At 34.3% G+C, this 15,824-nt stretch overlaps 2 protein-coding genes across 3 annotated transcripts; one reads left to right on the forward strand and one right to left on the reverse strand.

Annotated features, from left to right (window-relative positions):
- The first annotated feature begins 770 nt into the window (after positions 1-770).
- Positions 771-2,112, forward strand: LOC120161312 (eukaryotic translation initiation factor 1A). The gene is made up of 2 exons (XM_039171590.1): positions 771-1,418; positions 2,101-2,112. The coding sequence occupies exon 1, from the start codon at positions 868-870 to the stop codon at positions 1,303-1,305; it is 438 nt and encodes a 145-aa protein (XP_039027521.1). The 5' UTR covers positions 771-867; the 3' UTR covers positions 1,306-1,418; positions 2,101-2,112.
- A 35-nt stretch (positions 2,113-2,147) lies between these two features.
- On the reverse strand, positions 2,148-3,595 carry LOC120161311 (protein CURVATURE THYLAKOID 1A, chloroplastic-like). Of its 2 annotated transcripts, XM_039171589.1 has the most exons (6): positions 3,375-3,595; positions 3,024-3,112; positions 2,798-2,905; positions 2,638-2,709; positions 2,313-2,421; positions 2,148-2,267 (listed from the first exon to the last, which is right to left on the reverse strand). In XM_039171589.1, the coding sequence occupies exons 1-5, from the start codon at positions 3,520-3,522 to the stop codon at positions 2,356-2,358; spliced, it is 483 nt and encodes a 160-aa protein (XP_039027520.1). In that variant the 5' UTR covers positions 3,523-3,595; the 3' UTR covers positions 2,148-2,267; positions 2,313-2,355. The 2 variants fall into 2 exon arrangements, with proteins under 2 accessions (XP_039027520.1, XP_039027519.1); XM_039171588.1 differs by having other exon boundaries at positions 2,222-2,421; positions 3,375-3,594.
- Positions 3,596-15,824: the final 12,229 nt, after the last annotated feature.

Below are 15,824 nucleotides of genomic sequence, written 5' to 3' on the forward strand. Positions count from 1 at the left end.
AAAATACTATATTTTCAGACTCGTGTTTTTATTTTCCATCAATTGTTTTTAAAATTAGGATAAAGTATACAAATGGTCTCTCAATTATAGGATATTGTTTTGTTGAGTATTCCGACCATTAAAAATTACAAAATTGTCCCTCAATTATAGGGAGGTATTTCTACTATTAAAAGTTACACAATAGTTACTCAACTACTCATTATCTTTCAAACTCGTCCTTTTATGTTAAAAAATTAACAATATATGAGTTGGATGTTCACATACTGATTAAGATATGATAGTCGTTCGAGACTATGAGATCATAGTTTATCATATCTCAATTAGCAAGTTAACATCTAGCTTAGACTATCGTTAATTTTTTAACAAACAAATACTTGTTTGAAACATAAAGAATAGTCTAATGACAATTTTGTAACTTTTAATAGTTGATGGACTCAACAAAGCAACTTCCTATAATTAGGGGACTATTATGTAACTTGTAATAGTTGGAGGACTCAACAAAGTAATATCCCATAGTCAGAGGACCATTTCTGTACTTTACCAGTTCTTCTTTTAATTTTTTTATTCAACTTATATTGCAATTAAAATTCGTTTTACTTATTTAATTAATGATATTATTAGGTATATGGGGGATTAACTTGTTCGGCAAGCAATTTATTGATATAATTTTTTTTAATAATTCAGTTGGGAAATTACGCGAGTGACTCCTCTATTATATATATAAACAAATCTAGGCATTCCAAGTTTTATTTTTCCAGAAACAATAGCAAAAACAAAACAATCTGTATTCAAATTAAAATTAGAAAAGCGAGCTAGGGTTTATTTATCACAGGAAGAGCGGCCTGCAATCGTTGCGAAGAACCAAAGATGCCGAAGAACAAGGGAAAGGGAGGAAAGAACCGAAAGAGGGGAAAGAACGAGGCCGATGACGAGAAACGCGAGCTTATTTTCAAAGAAGATGGACAAGAATACGCCCAAGTCACCCGCATGTTGGGCAACGGCCGATGCGAAGCTATGTGCATCGACGGCACCAAGCGTCTCTGCCACATCCGCGGTAAAATGCACAAGAAAGTATGGATCGCCGCCGGCGACATCATCCTCGTCGGTCTTAGGGATTATCAAGACGACAAGGCTGACGTCATCTTGAAATACATGCCCGACGAGGCTAGGCTTCTGAAGGCTTATGGAGAGCTACCGGAGAATACAAGGTTGAATGAAGGGATTGCTGGCGGCATTGATGAGGAAGATGATGGTGCCGGTGATGATTACATTGAGTTCGAGGACGAGGACATTGATAAGATCTAAAGTTCCTTTTATTTTCATTTTTGAATTTATTTTAAGACGCGATGATGCTATTGGCAAATGTTTATGCTTTATTAAGCACTATGGATGCTGGATTTTTACGTTATAACACATGAGTTTACCTTTGTATCTTATATATTGTTTTCTCCTTAAATTTGACATGTATTCAGATTTTGTGTTGATTTTAATATTGCAATGGAGTATATGTTGATTTATGAGGAAAGCTTGTTGATGATGAAATCTTCGTTTGGCTATTTGCTTTCATGTTATCATCTTCTTCTGAGTAGTTAATCCATTGGGGATTTCAATATGATTGGATTCCGGCTTTGATTTCTGAGTTTTATAGTAGTGTAGTTTTTCATATTTTCTTATCATAGTGTCAAGCAATTTTTTCAGGTTGAGATTCCTGGAAGTCCTGATTTAGATGTTTAGCTGATGCTCCTGTTTCACCTCATTGTCATCTTCGTGTTAGATTTTGATTTTTATACGAAGAATATCGGTTCATTGATTATCACTGCAAAACAGAAGCATTGCTGCTGTCATTGGAAGGCCTTTAATCACACAATCGTTTGATTGTAACCAAGGTGATGATGACAATTTCATGTGTTCAGTCCTGGATTAAGGCGTGATATAAGTATGTGTTCGATACAGGTATGTGCAATTTTTAAAAAATGTTTTTTCAGTCTCATGTATGAAATCAGTTTGTTCCTCAGGTTGGACCTTTAAATGTATAGAAAATAGTTGCAATGCAACTATGATAATCCAGAAGATTTTTCATGCTTGAGTTTCTTGCTAAAGGAATATGTTGGTAAAAGGAATATATCACAACTTAATGCACATTTGAATGGAAGAAATGAGCTACTTTCTCTGCACTAAATATGGCATTTTTTTGTACCAGGAAATTGTAGTCATACACGTAGAATTGACGAAGCTTTTATTCCAGGAACAGGGCAAATATAAAGGCGACAAGAATTCATACAAAGAAATCCTACTATTACAGAATACGGATTTCTCTTTTACAGGGTAGCATATGCCATTGCCAATGTTCTGAATCTATTCAGTTCCAGCAATCTTCTTTTTCAGTTCCTCAATATCGGTAGCTAGTTCTTTCCTGCTTGACTGAAGAAATAAGCATGTTGTTAGCAAATAGTTCAGTTTCCACATATATGACAATTCTTACTCTATATAGTCTGAAAACCAATAAGAAATTAATTGTAATTTAGTCCAAGTTGAATACCAACTGTGAAATATAAGCTAAATTTGAGCATTTGTAACTCTCAGAGGGTGGTTCAAAATATATGTATCATTTTCCCTTCATGCACTTGTTGATCTTACCTTGAAGAGAAGGTATCTGTAGACAAACCATCCTGTATATCCAAGTCCAACCAATTCCATTATCTTCGGGAGCTGAAATACATTGATTTCAGATTTGATTAGCAATTTAAGTGAAGGGTATGAAACAAGTTAGATAGTGTAACGTTAGGAGTCAACTTACCAAAGGGACTGAGTTAATGGCACCAACAAGAATAGATGAGAGCCAAACAGCAACTATTGCCCCGCCACCATAAAGAATAACTGTGGACTTGTTCTCAACTTTATCCCACTAGTAAACCACCAAAAAAATAAATCTAGTGAGTACTCTGCCCCAGCAGGTTAAAAGAGCAAAAAATTGATTAATGGGACTGGATTTGTTTAATGGTGGTAAGCCCAAGTTTTCTCACCTTTTCTTTCAAGTCAGAGAAAAGCTCCCCAGCATCAACAGAGCTCTCCTCTGTGGCTTTTGTTTGGAGCAAAGGAAACCTCCGGGATTCTGTTTTTCAAACAGAAAAACCAAGTAAGAACTATCCAAGTTTTCTAATCCTACACTACCCCCCCCCCAGCGCCAATGATTTCATTTCAATAAGATCAAAAAGGAAATTCTCAGTTAAGGACGGTGCTAGGAATATAAAACTCAACTCTTAATTTACTTGACATTTAAGCTTTCGTTTCCTTTCATCAATAAAATCAAACAAATGGAAGAGCAGGCATGCGAATTTCGCAAGTGAAGCAGGCGTTATTGTCAACAGCTGTACCTGGAATTAGTTTTACGGACGAGGAAAATGGAGCAGCGGAAACGCTAGGAGGGAGGGGCAGCAAGGCAGAACAGCGGATGGTTCTTACGGCCGTGGGAACACGTGGGATCAAAACGGCGGTGGCCGCCATGGAAGATGATGCCGCCATTTCTTTGAAATTAAACTATCGCTGGTAAGCGGCCGCTTGAACGCTACAAATCCTATACTCTGCTGCCTTGTGTTTACAGTATCCTTGCTTTATTTTTGTATGAAATTCGAGTTTACTGGGGGAAGAATGGGTTAGCGTTGTGGTAGCGAATGGAGTGATGGACACGTGGATAAGAAATTTATTTGTGGATGATGATTGGTTGGTTCCCTATCTATCTGCAATCATGTTTTGTGGAATTGAAAAGAGGCTACGTTTGGGCTTAGCTCAATACCGAATGGGCTCACTGAGCCAACCAAGACCCATTGGAATGTTGAAGTTTGAACTTCCTCCAAAACTGGCTTCAAGTATAGTTTTGATTATGTATCTGATATTTCTAACACGACCCTTACATCACCTCTCCATATATATATATTTAAGTATCATAAATGACCATTTATTTTTGCATGAATGACACTATTTAAGACCAATATAAAAGGAAAGTTTATTCTTTTTATTGGATTCGAACAACTAGATTTATAAAATATTTATACGTTGTCAATAGATTAATAAAGTTTTGAATATATATAATATATCACTTAACTAAATTTTTTAACTACCATTATAATTGAGACAACTAAAACGATCATGTTTATAACATTAAATATTTATATTACTAAAAAAAATTAAATACCTAAATGAAATATATATATATATATATATTAAGTAAAAAATATATATATATTAAGTAATTTTTTTATTAAGTCTTTAAAATTTAATTTGCTCGAGTTTTTTCTAAATAAAGTATTAGTTTTTGGTACATGTCACCTGGGTCCCACCATTTTTTTTATGAGTAAACCACGTGTATGGGCGACGCGTCACCCTGTCGGTAAGGATGCCCCCATTATCCTTTTGGTTGTTTAACAGGCGTTTTTATAGCCCACAAAAATATTTTGCATCTATTTAAATATTAAGTTATATTGTACAAATTAAATTATTTTAGTAATAAATAAATTATCGTTATTCTTTTGTTAAATCACAATAAATATGAATGATATAAACGTTTAATATTAACTTATTAAAATTTATTGTCTTATACATATATCAGATTAATAAAATAAATATTAAAGCAGATTAAATTAATTGAATTCAAGTGAAACTATAGATCCGTCTAACTCTGCTTTCACTCTTTTTACTCTCTACACATTTAAAAATTAGTATTTTTCTTTCTTTCTTTCTTTTTACTTTTTTAATTAGGAATGTTATTTTTCGTCTATTATTATTTTCGTAATTGGAGTCTAATTGATCATAATGTCAATAGGATTAACCAAATTTTGACTCCATTAAAAAATTGATATTTTCAACTCGACTTAAATTGATTTCGAGTTATAATTTCATAAACTAGAGTCGAGAAAATTTCAAATTCGATTTGAGTTTATTTTTTGAAGAGAAAAATTTGTCTTTTTTATTCAATTAATGTTTGGTTTCAACTTTTAGTCGACACCCTCGTCTGGAAAATTGGATTTTTATTGAGTTCGGTTATCATATTGGTTTTTATTCAAAGTTCAGGGGTTTATTTATTTTTAAAAAGCAAATAATTTTAAAATTTAAAAATGAATTAAATTACTAAAAAATAAATTAAATTACTAAAAAATAAAAAATATATATTATACATGTACTAGAGTAATTGAAAATGTTATTGTTAAATGATTCATTGAATTTAGAGGTGAATTCTAATTTGTGATTTAGTAGTATAATTATATTATTATATTCATACATGTCAATTTTAATGTGAGCTTTATTTTATTTTTATTTTGTAGAAACGAATTTGTTATTCCTTGAAATTTTTAAAAAAATATTGGAGTGACAAAAAAACCTCAAGTACATAGAGTTCATATCCTCATTTACTTTATAGAGTTGTATTTAACAAAAACTGACGTGTAAGTTATTATTATTTTTGGCAAAAGGATACCTGAGACCCTTCTTATATTCATTAAATTACTATTCTTAATTGTATAAATATAATTTCATGATAATTCATAAATCAATTTTATTTTTATAAGATTCTGTTATATTTATTTTTAATTTTAAAAAATAGTGAAATAGAATTAGAAAGACATTTTGATTTTAAGATAATTAAAAGTTAATATATAAAACAAAATTTGTGCATGATGAACAGATTTAGATTAATATAAATAAAGATTAAATTAAATTCAACATAAAAATAATAATATGTATTTTTAATATTTAGCAATTTGATTTTTATTTTGGTATTTCATTATACATTGAATACTTCATATTTTAAACCAAAAAATATTTTATTTTAAAAAAATAAGTCCCTAAACATAAAAAATCAATTTAACCATTAAATTTTTTAAAAAATAATTTAATTTATTTATCATGTCATCAACTATGTTAACAGTTATCATGGATCATCACATCAATTATCATTAACCATCATGTCATCAATATAAAATATAATATAAATATTATAACCATCAACAATAAAAATTATTGATTAAAATGTCACATTAATTTTTTTTTATATTGAAAGTCACATTAAATGTAAACAAAATTTGAGAGTCACGTAAATTTTTTTAAAAGAATACTAGAGTGTCGGGCATGGTTTTCAAAATCGGATCGGTTAACGAACCGATCATGCTATCGATTTACTGGTTCAAACTGTTGAATTGGTCAGACCGGTCGGAAGAATCGGACGACATCATAATTATTTAAAAAATTAAATAAAAATACCAAAAATATTTAATAAAAAATAATTTTTTATATCACAATTCATATTCAAAACAAGTCATAACATATATAAGTTAAAAACCATAAAATCAAGTGAAACAAAATGATTCAAATTAAATACAACATAATATTTAAGGTAAAACATATTAAATCATAAATATAATTATATAACTATAAATAAAAAATAAATTTGGGACTAAAAAAATCATAACAAAATGATATTGTTTGATTTAATTTTTTTTTAAAAACAATCTCACATGACTAAGAAACATAGAAGAGCATCCCAAAAGTCTAAAGAGTAAAAATATGAAAACAAAACAATCTCACATAGCTAAGAAACATAGAAGAACATCCCAACTAACTTCTATAAATAATAGAGGTAATTTGACATTCAAAATCATTGAGCCTTTCTGTGAGCATTGAGTGAATTATTCTTTCACTTCAATCAAGCTCGAATTTTAGGCTTTAATCGAGCTTCTAAATTTTTTTTGAGTTTAAGCCTTTTCGAGTTCAAGTTTCAATATTATATTTCGAGTTCGAGTTGAACTTGATAATTTTTAGCTCGTGAGTTTGAGTCAAGTTGAGCTTACTTTTAAAGTTTTCAAGTTCGAGTCAAGCTCAGTAATACTCGAGTTCGACTTGGCTCGTTTAATAAACGACGTCGTTTGATTTTATTTTTTTTAAAAAAAAAAAACAAAATTGGTGATTTTTTCCGTTTTTTTTTCGAGTTTTCAGCCGGTCCGATTTAAACGGTTCAACGATTTTGTCCGATTTACTAATAACGGTTCAACCGGTGTAGAATAAATCGGACTAGATAACTATTCTCGATTGAACTGTCCAATTTTCAAAACACTGCCTTCCCGCCCTTGATCAAGTAAAGTAAAACAGTTAAAAATAAGGTCAAAAGGTTCCTGATTAAGAGGGAGAGTAATCACGGGATCCTCCCACGTGGAGATTTGGTAATGACACGTGAGCCATTGAAGATGTCTAGAAAGTCCAAACGTCATAAACGTGAGCCGACTACGCAAACTTCTGCTGTGGGGGTGGGATCACCTGGTTTCAAAGTCAACCCACGTGAGACACGTCACTTTATGAGGGACCATTTCAACTCACACAGAGACATGTGACAGTGCAGGTGGGGACCACTCTGCATACGTATTTAGATGCTTTATTTTTTAAAATATAAAAGGGTAAAATATGCGATTATTCCCTTTTGTTTAGAGTGTGATTGACTTTAGTCACTAATTTAAAAATTAATGGTAAATGATCACTCATATCATCTGTTTATCCGGTTTAAGTCCCTTCGTTATTAATTTTTGTTAACCTTGTTTTGTTTAATTCCATTTTATTTAATCCCCTAATATGATTTAAGGATTAAAATTGAATGAGAGTTAACAAATGAGGGACTAAAATCGAATGGATTGATAAAATTAGGGACCATTTCCCTTAATTTTTAAAATAGTGACCAAAATGGTAAGACCGTAAACATAAGGGAATATTTTCATAGTTTACCCAATAAAAAATTGCCCTGGCAAAGAGATACTTTATCTTTTCCTGGCATCGTGGTTCACTTTTATCCCTCAGATTTACGAAATCTCAACTGTCGATTCCCTTTGCATAAGATATGGGTCTGGCAGTTGAAAAAAAATAAAAGGGTAAATTCCACTAGAGATCTCTAAAATACGGTTAAATGAATATATTGTCACTAAAATTTTAATAATTATAAAATAATCATTGAATTTATTAAACTATTACAAAATAATTATTGTGGTATTATAACAGGTATAAAAGTTTGATAAATCTAATGAATATTTTGTAATATTTTGATAAAAATTTAATAATCACTTTATAATAATTTGATAAATACAATAATTTAATTAATATAAGAACTATTTTATAATTTTTAAAAGTAGAATGACAAATAATTATTTAAACATACTTTAATGATATTTTATATATTTTACTTAAAACTAAATGGTAAAGTATATTTTTTAGTAAACTATATGAATGGTTATTTATGTTTTTGGTCCAACCGATTTTGGTCATTAGTTAAGAAAATGATTTTGATAATTTCCGTTATCGATTCATTTGATTTTAATCAATTAATCGTTAACTCCATGTTAATCCGTTAATTAAAGTATTACGTAATAATTAAAAAGTAAAAAGATTCTATGAAAACTACCACAGGAAATGCACCATTGCAATATGCCGTTACAAATTACCGGTACTCCGCTGGAAGAAACTATTATCTGACGGTATTTGGAGGCCAAGTGCTTATTCTTCTTCCGTCCAACACCTATAGGAACGTTACTCGTCGTTCCACCAACTATCCAAGATCTTTGGCAGTTCTTGCTGAAGTGCCGAGGTTGGTTAACATTGTCAGGGATGAACGGAATGAGAGCGGCCGTATCCTTAAAAATTTTAATTTTTCTTATAATTTTAATTTTTTATATTTTCTATTATTTATTGGGATTTTCTGGACCTTGTTATGCGGCGCATGGGTTTGGTCCGAGATGGCGTAGTTCGATGAGGTTATGAATTTCAACCCACTCAATTTCGGTTTTAGTGAATGTGTCTCCGTAAAAAAGCTTTAAAATCAAAAGAGGGTTTAGGCACGGTTGTCCGCTTTTGTCGATGCTATTTAACCTAGATGGAGAGGCCCTTAGCGGTCTGCTGTGCAAAGTCGAGGATATTGGGTTGTTTATGGGTGTCCTAATGGGGAATTTGAGATTCAGAGTGTCTCACATCCAATTTGCGGACAAACTCATTGTTTTCTCGGAAGCCAATGGTGAAATGATTAGAAATCTAAAAAGGATTTTTCGAGTTTTTGAGCTTGCTTCCAGCCTTAAATTAAATCTGAGAAAAACTAAGTTGTACGGTATTGGTGTTGAACTGGAGCAAGCTAAGGTGTGGGCTGAGTCAATTAGGTGCTGCTTGGACTCTTTCCCGACGCAGTATCTTGGCTTACCACTGGGTCATGTCAGGAATTCTATGGAGATATGGAAACAGATGATAGAGATGATAGGAGAAACACACAGTAACCACTAAAAATCTAGTTATGAACAGCAGGTAGAGAACGAGAGAAGAAGTGCAACAGGAATGAAAACAGTTTAGTGTTATTCCAAAAAGAATCAGAACAATATAGAGTTTTTTTGGAGAAAATACAAAAAATACTCTCATATATTTTAAAGTGGACAGGCCCACTATTTATAATATCAGCTAGCCCAACTGATTAGCCCAACAGAATATATAACAGATTAACCATCAGATACAACAACCTCCAAACAGTTATAACAATCTTAATTGTATAATACTCTAATATTCTCTGGGTTTTCTACTAATCTGAACTACCAATTCAACATTTTCCTGGCATTTTCAGATTTGCTTGACATAGCTGGTATCACTGACTTCTGCCCAAGATTTTACACCAAGGCGAGACTGCATGTCACCAAATACTGCAGGATGCAACAGTTTGGTGAGTATATCAGCTACCTGTTCTGCAGAGGGAACAAAGTTAACACTAAGCTGTTCATCCAAAACTCTTTCCCTCACAAAGTGAATGTCAATTTCTACATGCTTTATGCGAGCATGATGAGTCAGATGTGTTGCCATAGAGATTGTAGAGGTGTTATCACACCATACAACTGGCTTTCCAGTTACACTAATCCCTACTTCACCAAGTAGCTGCTCAATCCAAACCAACTCAGAAACAGAATTAGCAAGACTCCTATACTCTGTTTTTGACGTAGACCTGGAGACAACACTTTGCTTTTTAGAGCACCGTGCAATTGGATTGCCTCCAAGGTACACACAATAGCCCGTTGTGGATCGCCTGTCTTTAACCGAGGCTGGCCAGTCTGCATCAGTGTAGCAGAAAAGACTAAAATTTTTAGTTGGTGTGAAAACCAGCCTATACTCAAGTGTCCCACTGAGATACCTCAGTATACGTTTCACTGCCCTCCAATGAGTATCACATGGACTGCTCATGTATTGACTCACCTTATTAACCGCATAGGCAATGTCAGGTCTTGTTAAACATATGTACTACAGACCTCTTACAATACTACGATAAAGATGGACATCACCAAACAGCTGTCCATCATTTACTTGGAGTTTAGGAGCAACAACCATGGGAGTAGGAGTTGGAGTTGACTCATCTAGGCTTGACATTTTTAGTAGCTCAGAGATATACTTCTTCTAATTCAAAAACAAGCCTCTTTGAGAATGTTCTACCTGCATTCCAAGAAACAGCTCTAGCTGACCCAAATCTTTAAGTGAAAATTCCTTGTTATTTGCTTGCACTACGGCATCCACTTCTATCACCTGACTTCCAGTGATAACTATGTCATCTACATATACCATTAATAACACTTGAGAACACGACGAGTTTCTGATAAACAGGGAAGAATCAGCTTTTGAAGCAACAAAGCTCAAGCTTTCAACCAGAAACTTCCTCAAGGTCTCAAACCATGCTCTAGGTGCTTGTCTAAGCACATAAAGAGCCTTTTTCAAACAACAAACCAACTCCTTCCCATCTTCACTTCTTTGCTCAAAACCTGGAGGTTGACACATGTATATTTCCTCTGTTAGCGTCCCATTGAGAAACGCATTGTTGATATCAATTTGTCTAAGTGGCCAATCTTTCATGACAGCAACTGCCAGTATAGTTCTTATTGTACTTGCTCGAACCACTGGACTAAACATCTCGAAAAAATCTCTTTCCACCATTTGAGAGTACCCTTGGCCACTAGACGAGCTTTAAGCCTTTCAACTGACCCATCAGGCTTCTTTTTTACTTTAAAAAGCCATTTACAGCCTACTGCTTTACGTGCTGGTGACAGAGGCTTTAACTCCTACGTACCATTCTTCATAAGAGCATTATACTCACTTTGAACTGCCTCACACCAAGCAGGATGCTGCAATGCTTCATAGACATTTGCTAGATCTTGAGGACTTGTCTCAGCAAGCAACACTTTAGGCTTAAAAACACAAGCCTTACCACGAGTAACCATAGGATGAGCATTCTGAAGTAGCCGAGGTGGAGATGGTGGTGGTGACGGTGAAGGTGGAGGTGATGAAGATGATGATGTTGACGGTGTAGTGGATGGCAAATTTGAATGTGATAAGTTCGGAGAAGAAAATGGAGGTGGAGATGATGATGGTGATGATACATGTGGTGACGATGATGACGTAGTGGACGGTAAAATTGAATGAGACGCATTAGGAGAAGAAAGTGGAGATGTGATGAGTTGTTGTGATGGTAATGATATATGTGGTGAAGATGATGATGTTGATGGTGTAGTGAATGGTAAGATTGATTTGTGATTGTGTGTGTTAGTAGGAATAGAAAGAAAGGAAGGATAAAAGAAATTGTTTTGAGAAATACTATTGACATTTGGACGCTTTCGACTGCTCAAATCTGACAAACTAGAAAAGTAAGAAAACTTTGGTGTTGCTGATATGGAAACTCATTTTCTTCAAATCTAACATGCCTTGACACATAGACACGACCACTAGAGTCTAAACACTTATATCACTTGTGTGCAGGTGAATACCCCAAGAAAACACAGGCAGAAGAATGAAACTGAAATTTATGCTGATTATAGGGTCTTAAAAAGGATAACATGTGCAACCAAAAATTCTTAAAAAATTGTAATCTTGTGCTTTATGAAAAAATTTCTCATATGGTGAAATACCAGACAGCACACGTGTAGGTAACCTATTAATAAGAAAAACAATACTAGAAAAAGCATCATTCCAAAAACTTAAAGGCATAGAAGCCTGGGCTAGCATATAAAGACCTACCTCAACTATCTGCCTGTGATTTCTTTCCACTAAACCATTTTGTTCTGAAGTATGAGGACAAGATAGTCTGTGTACTATACCTTGTTCTTTCATGTAAGCTCGAAGGGCACCAAACTCACCTCCTCCGTCTGACTGAAAAACCTTGAGTTTGACACCAAATTGCCTTTCAACCTGTCTATGAAACTGAAGAAAAACAAATTTAACTTCAGATTTTTATTTCAAGAAATAGATCCAAGTATATCTATTATGAGCATCAGTAAAGGCAACATAAAACCTAAACCCATTAGAATACACAGGAGCAGGACCCCACACATATGAAACTATAAGTTCTAACGGTTGTTTATAAACAGTAAGTGAATCATAAAAGGGCAGCTTGTGTGACTTAGCAAGTTGACACACTTTGCATAACATCTGTTCTTTATTTATATCAGAAAGAGTTACATTGTAATGATTTAATGCTGAAAGTAACACCTCTTTAGAAGGGTGACCAAGTCTTTTATGCCACACATCTGCAGACACCCTAGTATTTACAATGTGACAGCTTATTGAAGAAATTTTTTCTTTATTAGAACTATTAACATGCAATTCATCACCAACAGACATGCAAGCATTATTCATAGCAATATTGAGTTTGTATAACCCTCCATATTGACCTCCTTTTAACAACACTTTTCGAGATTACAGATCACGAACTTGACAGAAATCATGGTAAAATTCAAGCAGAACCTGATTGTCCTGAGTGAACTTGGAAACAGAGAGGAAATTTTTAGTAATGTTAGGAACATACAACAACTTGTTTAAATGAAACTTATTATAGTTAACATAGAAATGAGACTGACTAGTATACTGTATTGGAAGTGAGTTACCATTGCCTACAATTACATTACCTGTTCCAAGGTGAGTATCTTTAATCTGTAGATTATTCAAGTCTTTTGTTATATGGTGAGTTGCTCCAGAGTCTGGATACCAAGCATTATCATCCACTATCTCAGGTGTGGCTATATAGGCTTAAGATGTAGATTGTGGTTGTGTAACAGATGTGAGCTGATTTAAATTTCCAGCAGGAAATGAAGACATGTTGTGAGTGTTTGAGTGTACTTGATGTTGAGCATTAGAGGGATAAACTTGTGGTTGAAAAATAGAAAACTGAGGACTTTGAGGGACTGCAGAAAACTGGTGAACCAGAGGGGCTGTAGAAAACTGATGAGCTTGAGGAGCTGTAGGTGGGTGAGCATAATATACTGAATTATAAGGGTTGATGTTACTATTGTTGGGACAATATGAACTGACATTAGCTTGAACACCAGAGTAGCCTTTATTATTATTGTTTTGAGTAAGTCGAGAGGATTCATTCTTATAATTCATGTCAAATTTGTAATAGCACCTTTCAACAAGGTGGCCCATTCGACCAGACAACTAGCACTGCGGTCTAGAGGATGAAAAACGTCCTTGACCTCTACCTCTATTATTGCTGGTATTATTATTAAAGTTATGACCATAATTATCACCAGCCTCTCCCTTGTTTTGATTGTCAAAATAAGAAGCATTATTAGAGGTTACTTGATCAACTGTAGCTTGAGTGGTGATGTGAGCACAGACAGTGACATGATTAAAGGACTGTGACTGTCTTGTGTCAGCATCCAGTAAAATAGTACTGACAGACCTTAAATCTGGAAGAGTAGGGGTAGCAGTTATGACAGTAAAAACTGACTCAAATTCAGGTGGCAAACCATTCAGTATAACAGTAATATGTTCATGTTCTGAAATTATTTCACCACAGCTAGCTAAATTGTCACAGACAGTCTTGATTTTCATCAAGTACTCCCTCATACTCAGGTCTCCATTCCTCTGAGAATGAAACATTCTCCTATAAGTCATCAATCTAGAGGTAGTTTTGCCACTATACAACCTATGGAAAGTGTTCCATATCTCAGCAGCAGTATTGAGACCTATGAGGTGAGGAATCACCTCCTCACTAACAGTGGAGAGTAACCAGGAAGCAAGAGCTCCATCATGCTCTTCATAAATTTCATACTCAGGATTTAGACTAACAACACCATCTCTAGTAACATACTGTGTAGGCCATGAGATGTTAGAGTCTATGAATTTTTGAAGCCTATGAGTTTTAATAGTAAGAAATACTTGTTGATGCCATAATAGGTAGTTGTGATCATCTAAGGTCACATTGATTTTCTTAGTAGAAAACAATCTAGAGGAGACATCAGAAGCAGTACTAACAGGATTGTCATCGGCAGTATTTGCCATAAAGAAAAGAAACAGGCAGAAGTCCAGTCACACAAGCTTTCAACCAGAACGAAATACGAATAGCAAAGCAGAACAAGAACAACAAAGAAGCAGTATACCAGAACAATGAAGAAGCAGTAAGCCAGACCAATTAAGAAGCAATAAGCACAAATCGAAGAGCATTATGCAAGATCGATCAAGAACAGTAATGGAGCAATTTCACCAGAATCGATGAATAAAAGAGTCGAATCAGAACCAAATCGAACAATTGACCAGAGGGCAGAAAGTAATCGAACTGTTCAGAAACCAAACGAAGGAGGCACATCACTTCGACAAGGATAAAAAACGCAACATCAGGAATCTAGCATCAATTTGAAAAATTAGGGCACACGAGATAAAAACAAAGAACAGAATCTCCACGCATAACGGAAGGCAAATGGCCGCAGGAAGTTTAGGCGAATGATACCATGATAGGAGAAACACACAGTAACCACTAAGAATCTAGTTATGAACAGCATGTAGAGAACGAGAGAAGAAGTGCAATAGAAATGAAAACAGTTTAGTGTTATTCCAAAAAGAATCAGAACAATACAAAGTTTTTGGAGAAAATATAAAAAATACTCTCATATATTTCAAAGTGGACAGGCCCACTATTTATAATATCAGCTAGCCCAACTGATTAGCCCAATAGAATATATAACAGATTAACCATCAGTTACAACAACCTCCAAACAGTTATAACAACCTTAACTGCATAATACTCTAATAAGAGAAGTTCAAATCGAGGCTGGATGGGTGGAAAAGGAAGATGCTTCCCTTTGCTGGCAGAATTACTTTAGTAAACTCGGTGTTGGTCAATCTAACAGTGTAGAGAGTTTTGTTTGGAAAGTCGTAAGACAGAGAGCCCCACTTTTGTTGAACTTTCAAAACGGGGAGTGACAAACTTAAGCTCGACCTTGTGTGTTTTCTGCCATAGTGATTGGGAAATTGTTTCCCATTTGTTCTGTCATTGCCCGATCATTTGGGGAATTTGGGTGAAGTGGTATGGTTTCTGGAATTTCTCAGTGGTTATGACTAATAGTGTTAAGGCTTGGTTAGTGTCTTGGGATGCTTTGGTGACAAGGAAAACACCCAAACCCTTGTGGAAATTATTATTTTTTGGTACAATATGGACTGTTTGGGCTTGCAGGAACGATTCGGTTTTCAATGGTAAAAACTGGAGTGGTGAGTAGGTCTCTGAGCTGATCCTGCTGAGAGTTGGGCACTTGTTCAAGTGTAAGTGGCCTCTCACAGCCCCTTGAATGTTGCTAGTAATCCGGCTGCCATTTTAAATCTTGCTCGTTAAATTAGTCTCAGGTTGGTAGGGGTCTAATAGTTCTGGTTTTGATTGTTCTGTGTGTTTGTTTTTCTGTCTAGTGGATATTTTTATGTTTTACATTGCTGCTGTTTGGTATTGGTATCTGATGTGCGAGATGGTTATGGTTTAAGGGTTGTTGCAGTGGTTCTTTTCAGGCTGTCAAGGGGTG

The sequence above is a fragment of the Hibiscus syriacus genome, unplaced genomic scaffold (assembly GCF_006381635.1).
Source record: "Hibiscus syriacus cultivar Baekdansim isolate YM2019G1 unplaced genomic scaffold, ASM638163v2 tig00111398_pilon, whole genome shotgun sequence".
NCBI classification, from domain to species: domain Eukaryota; kingdom Viridiplantae; phylum Streptophyta; class Magnoliopsida; order Malvales; family Malvaceae; genus Hibiscus; species Hibiscus syriacus.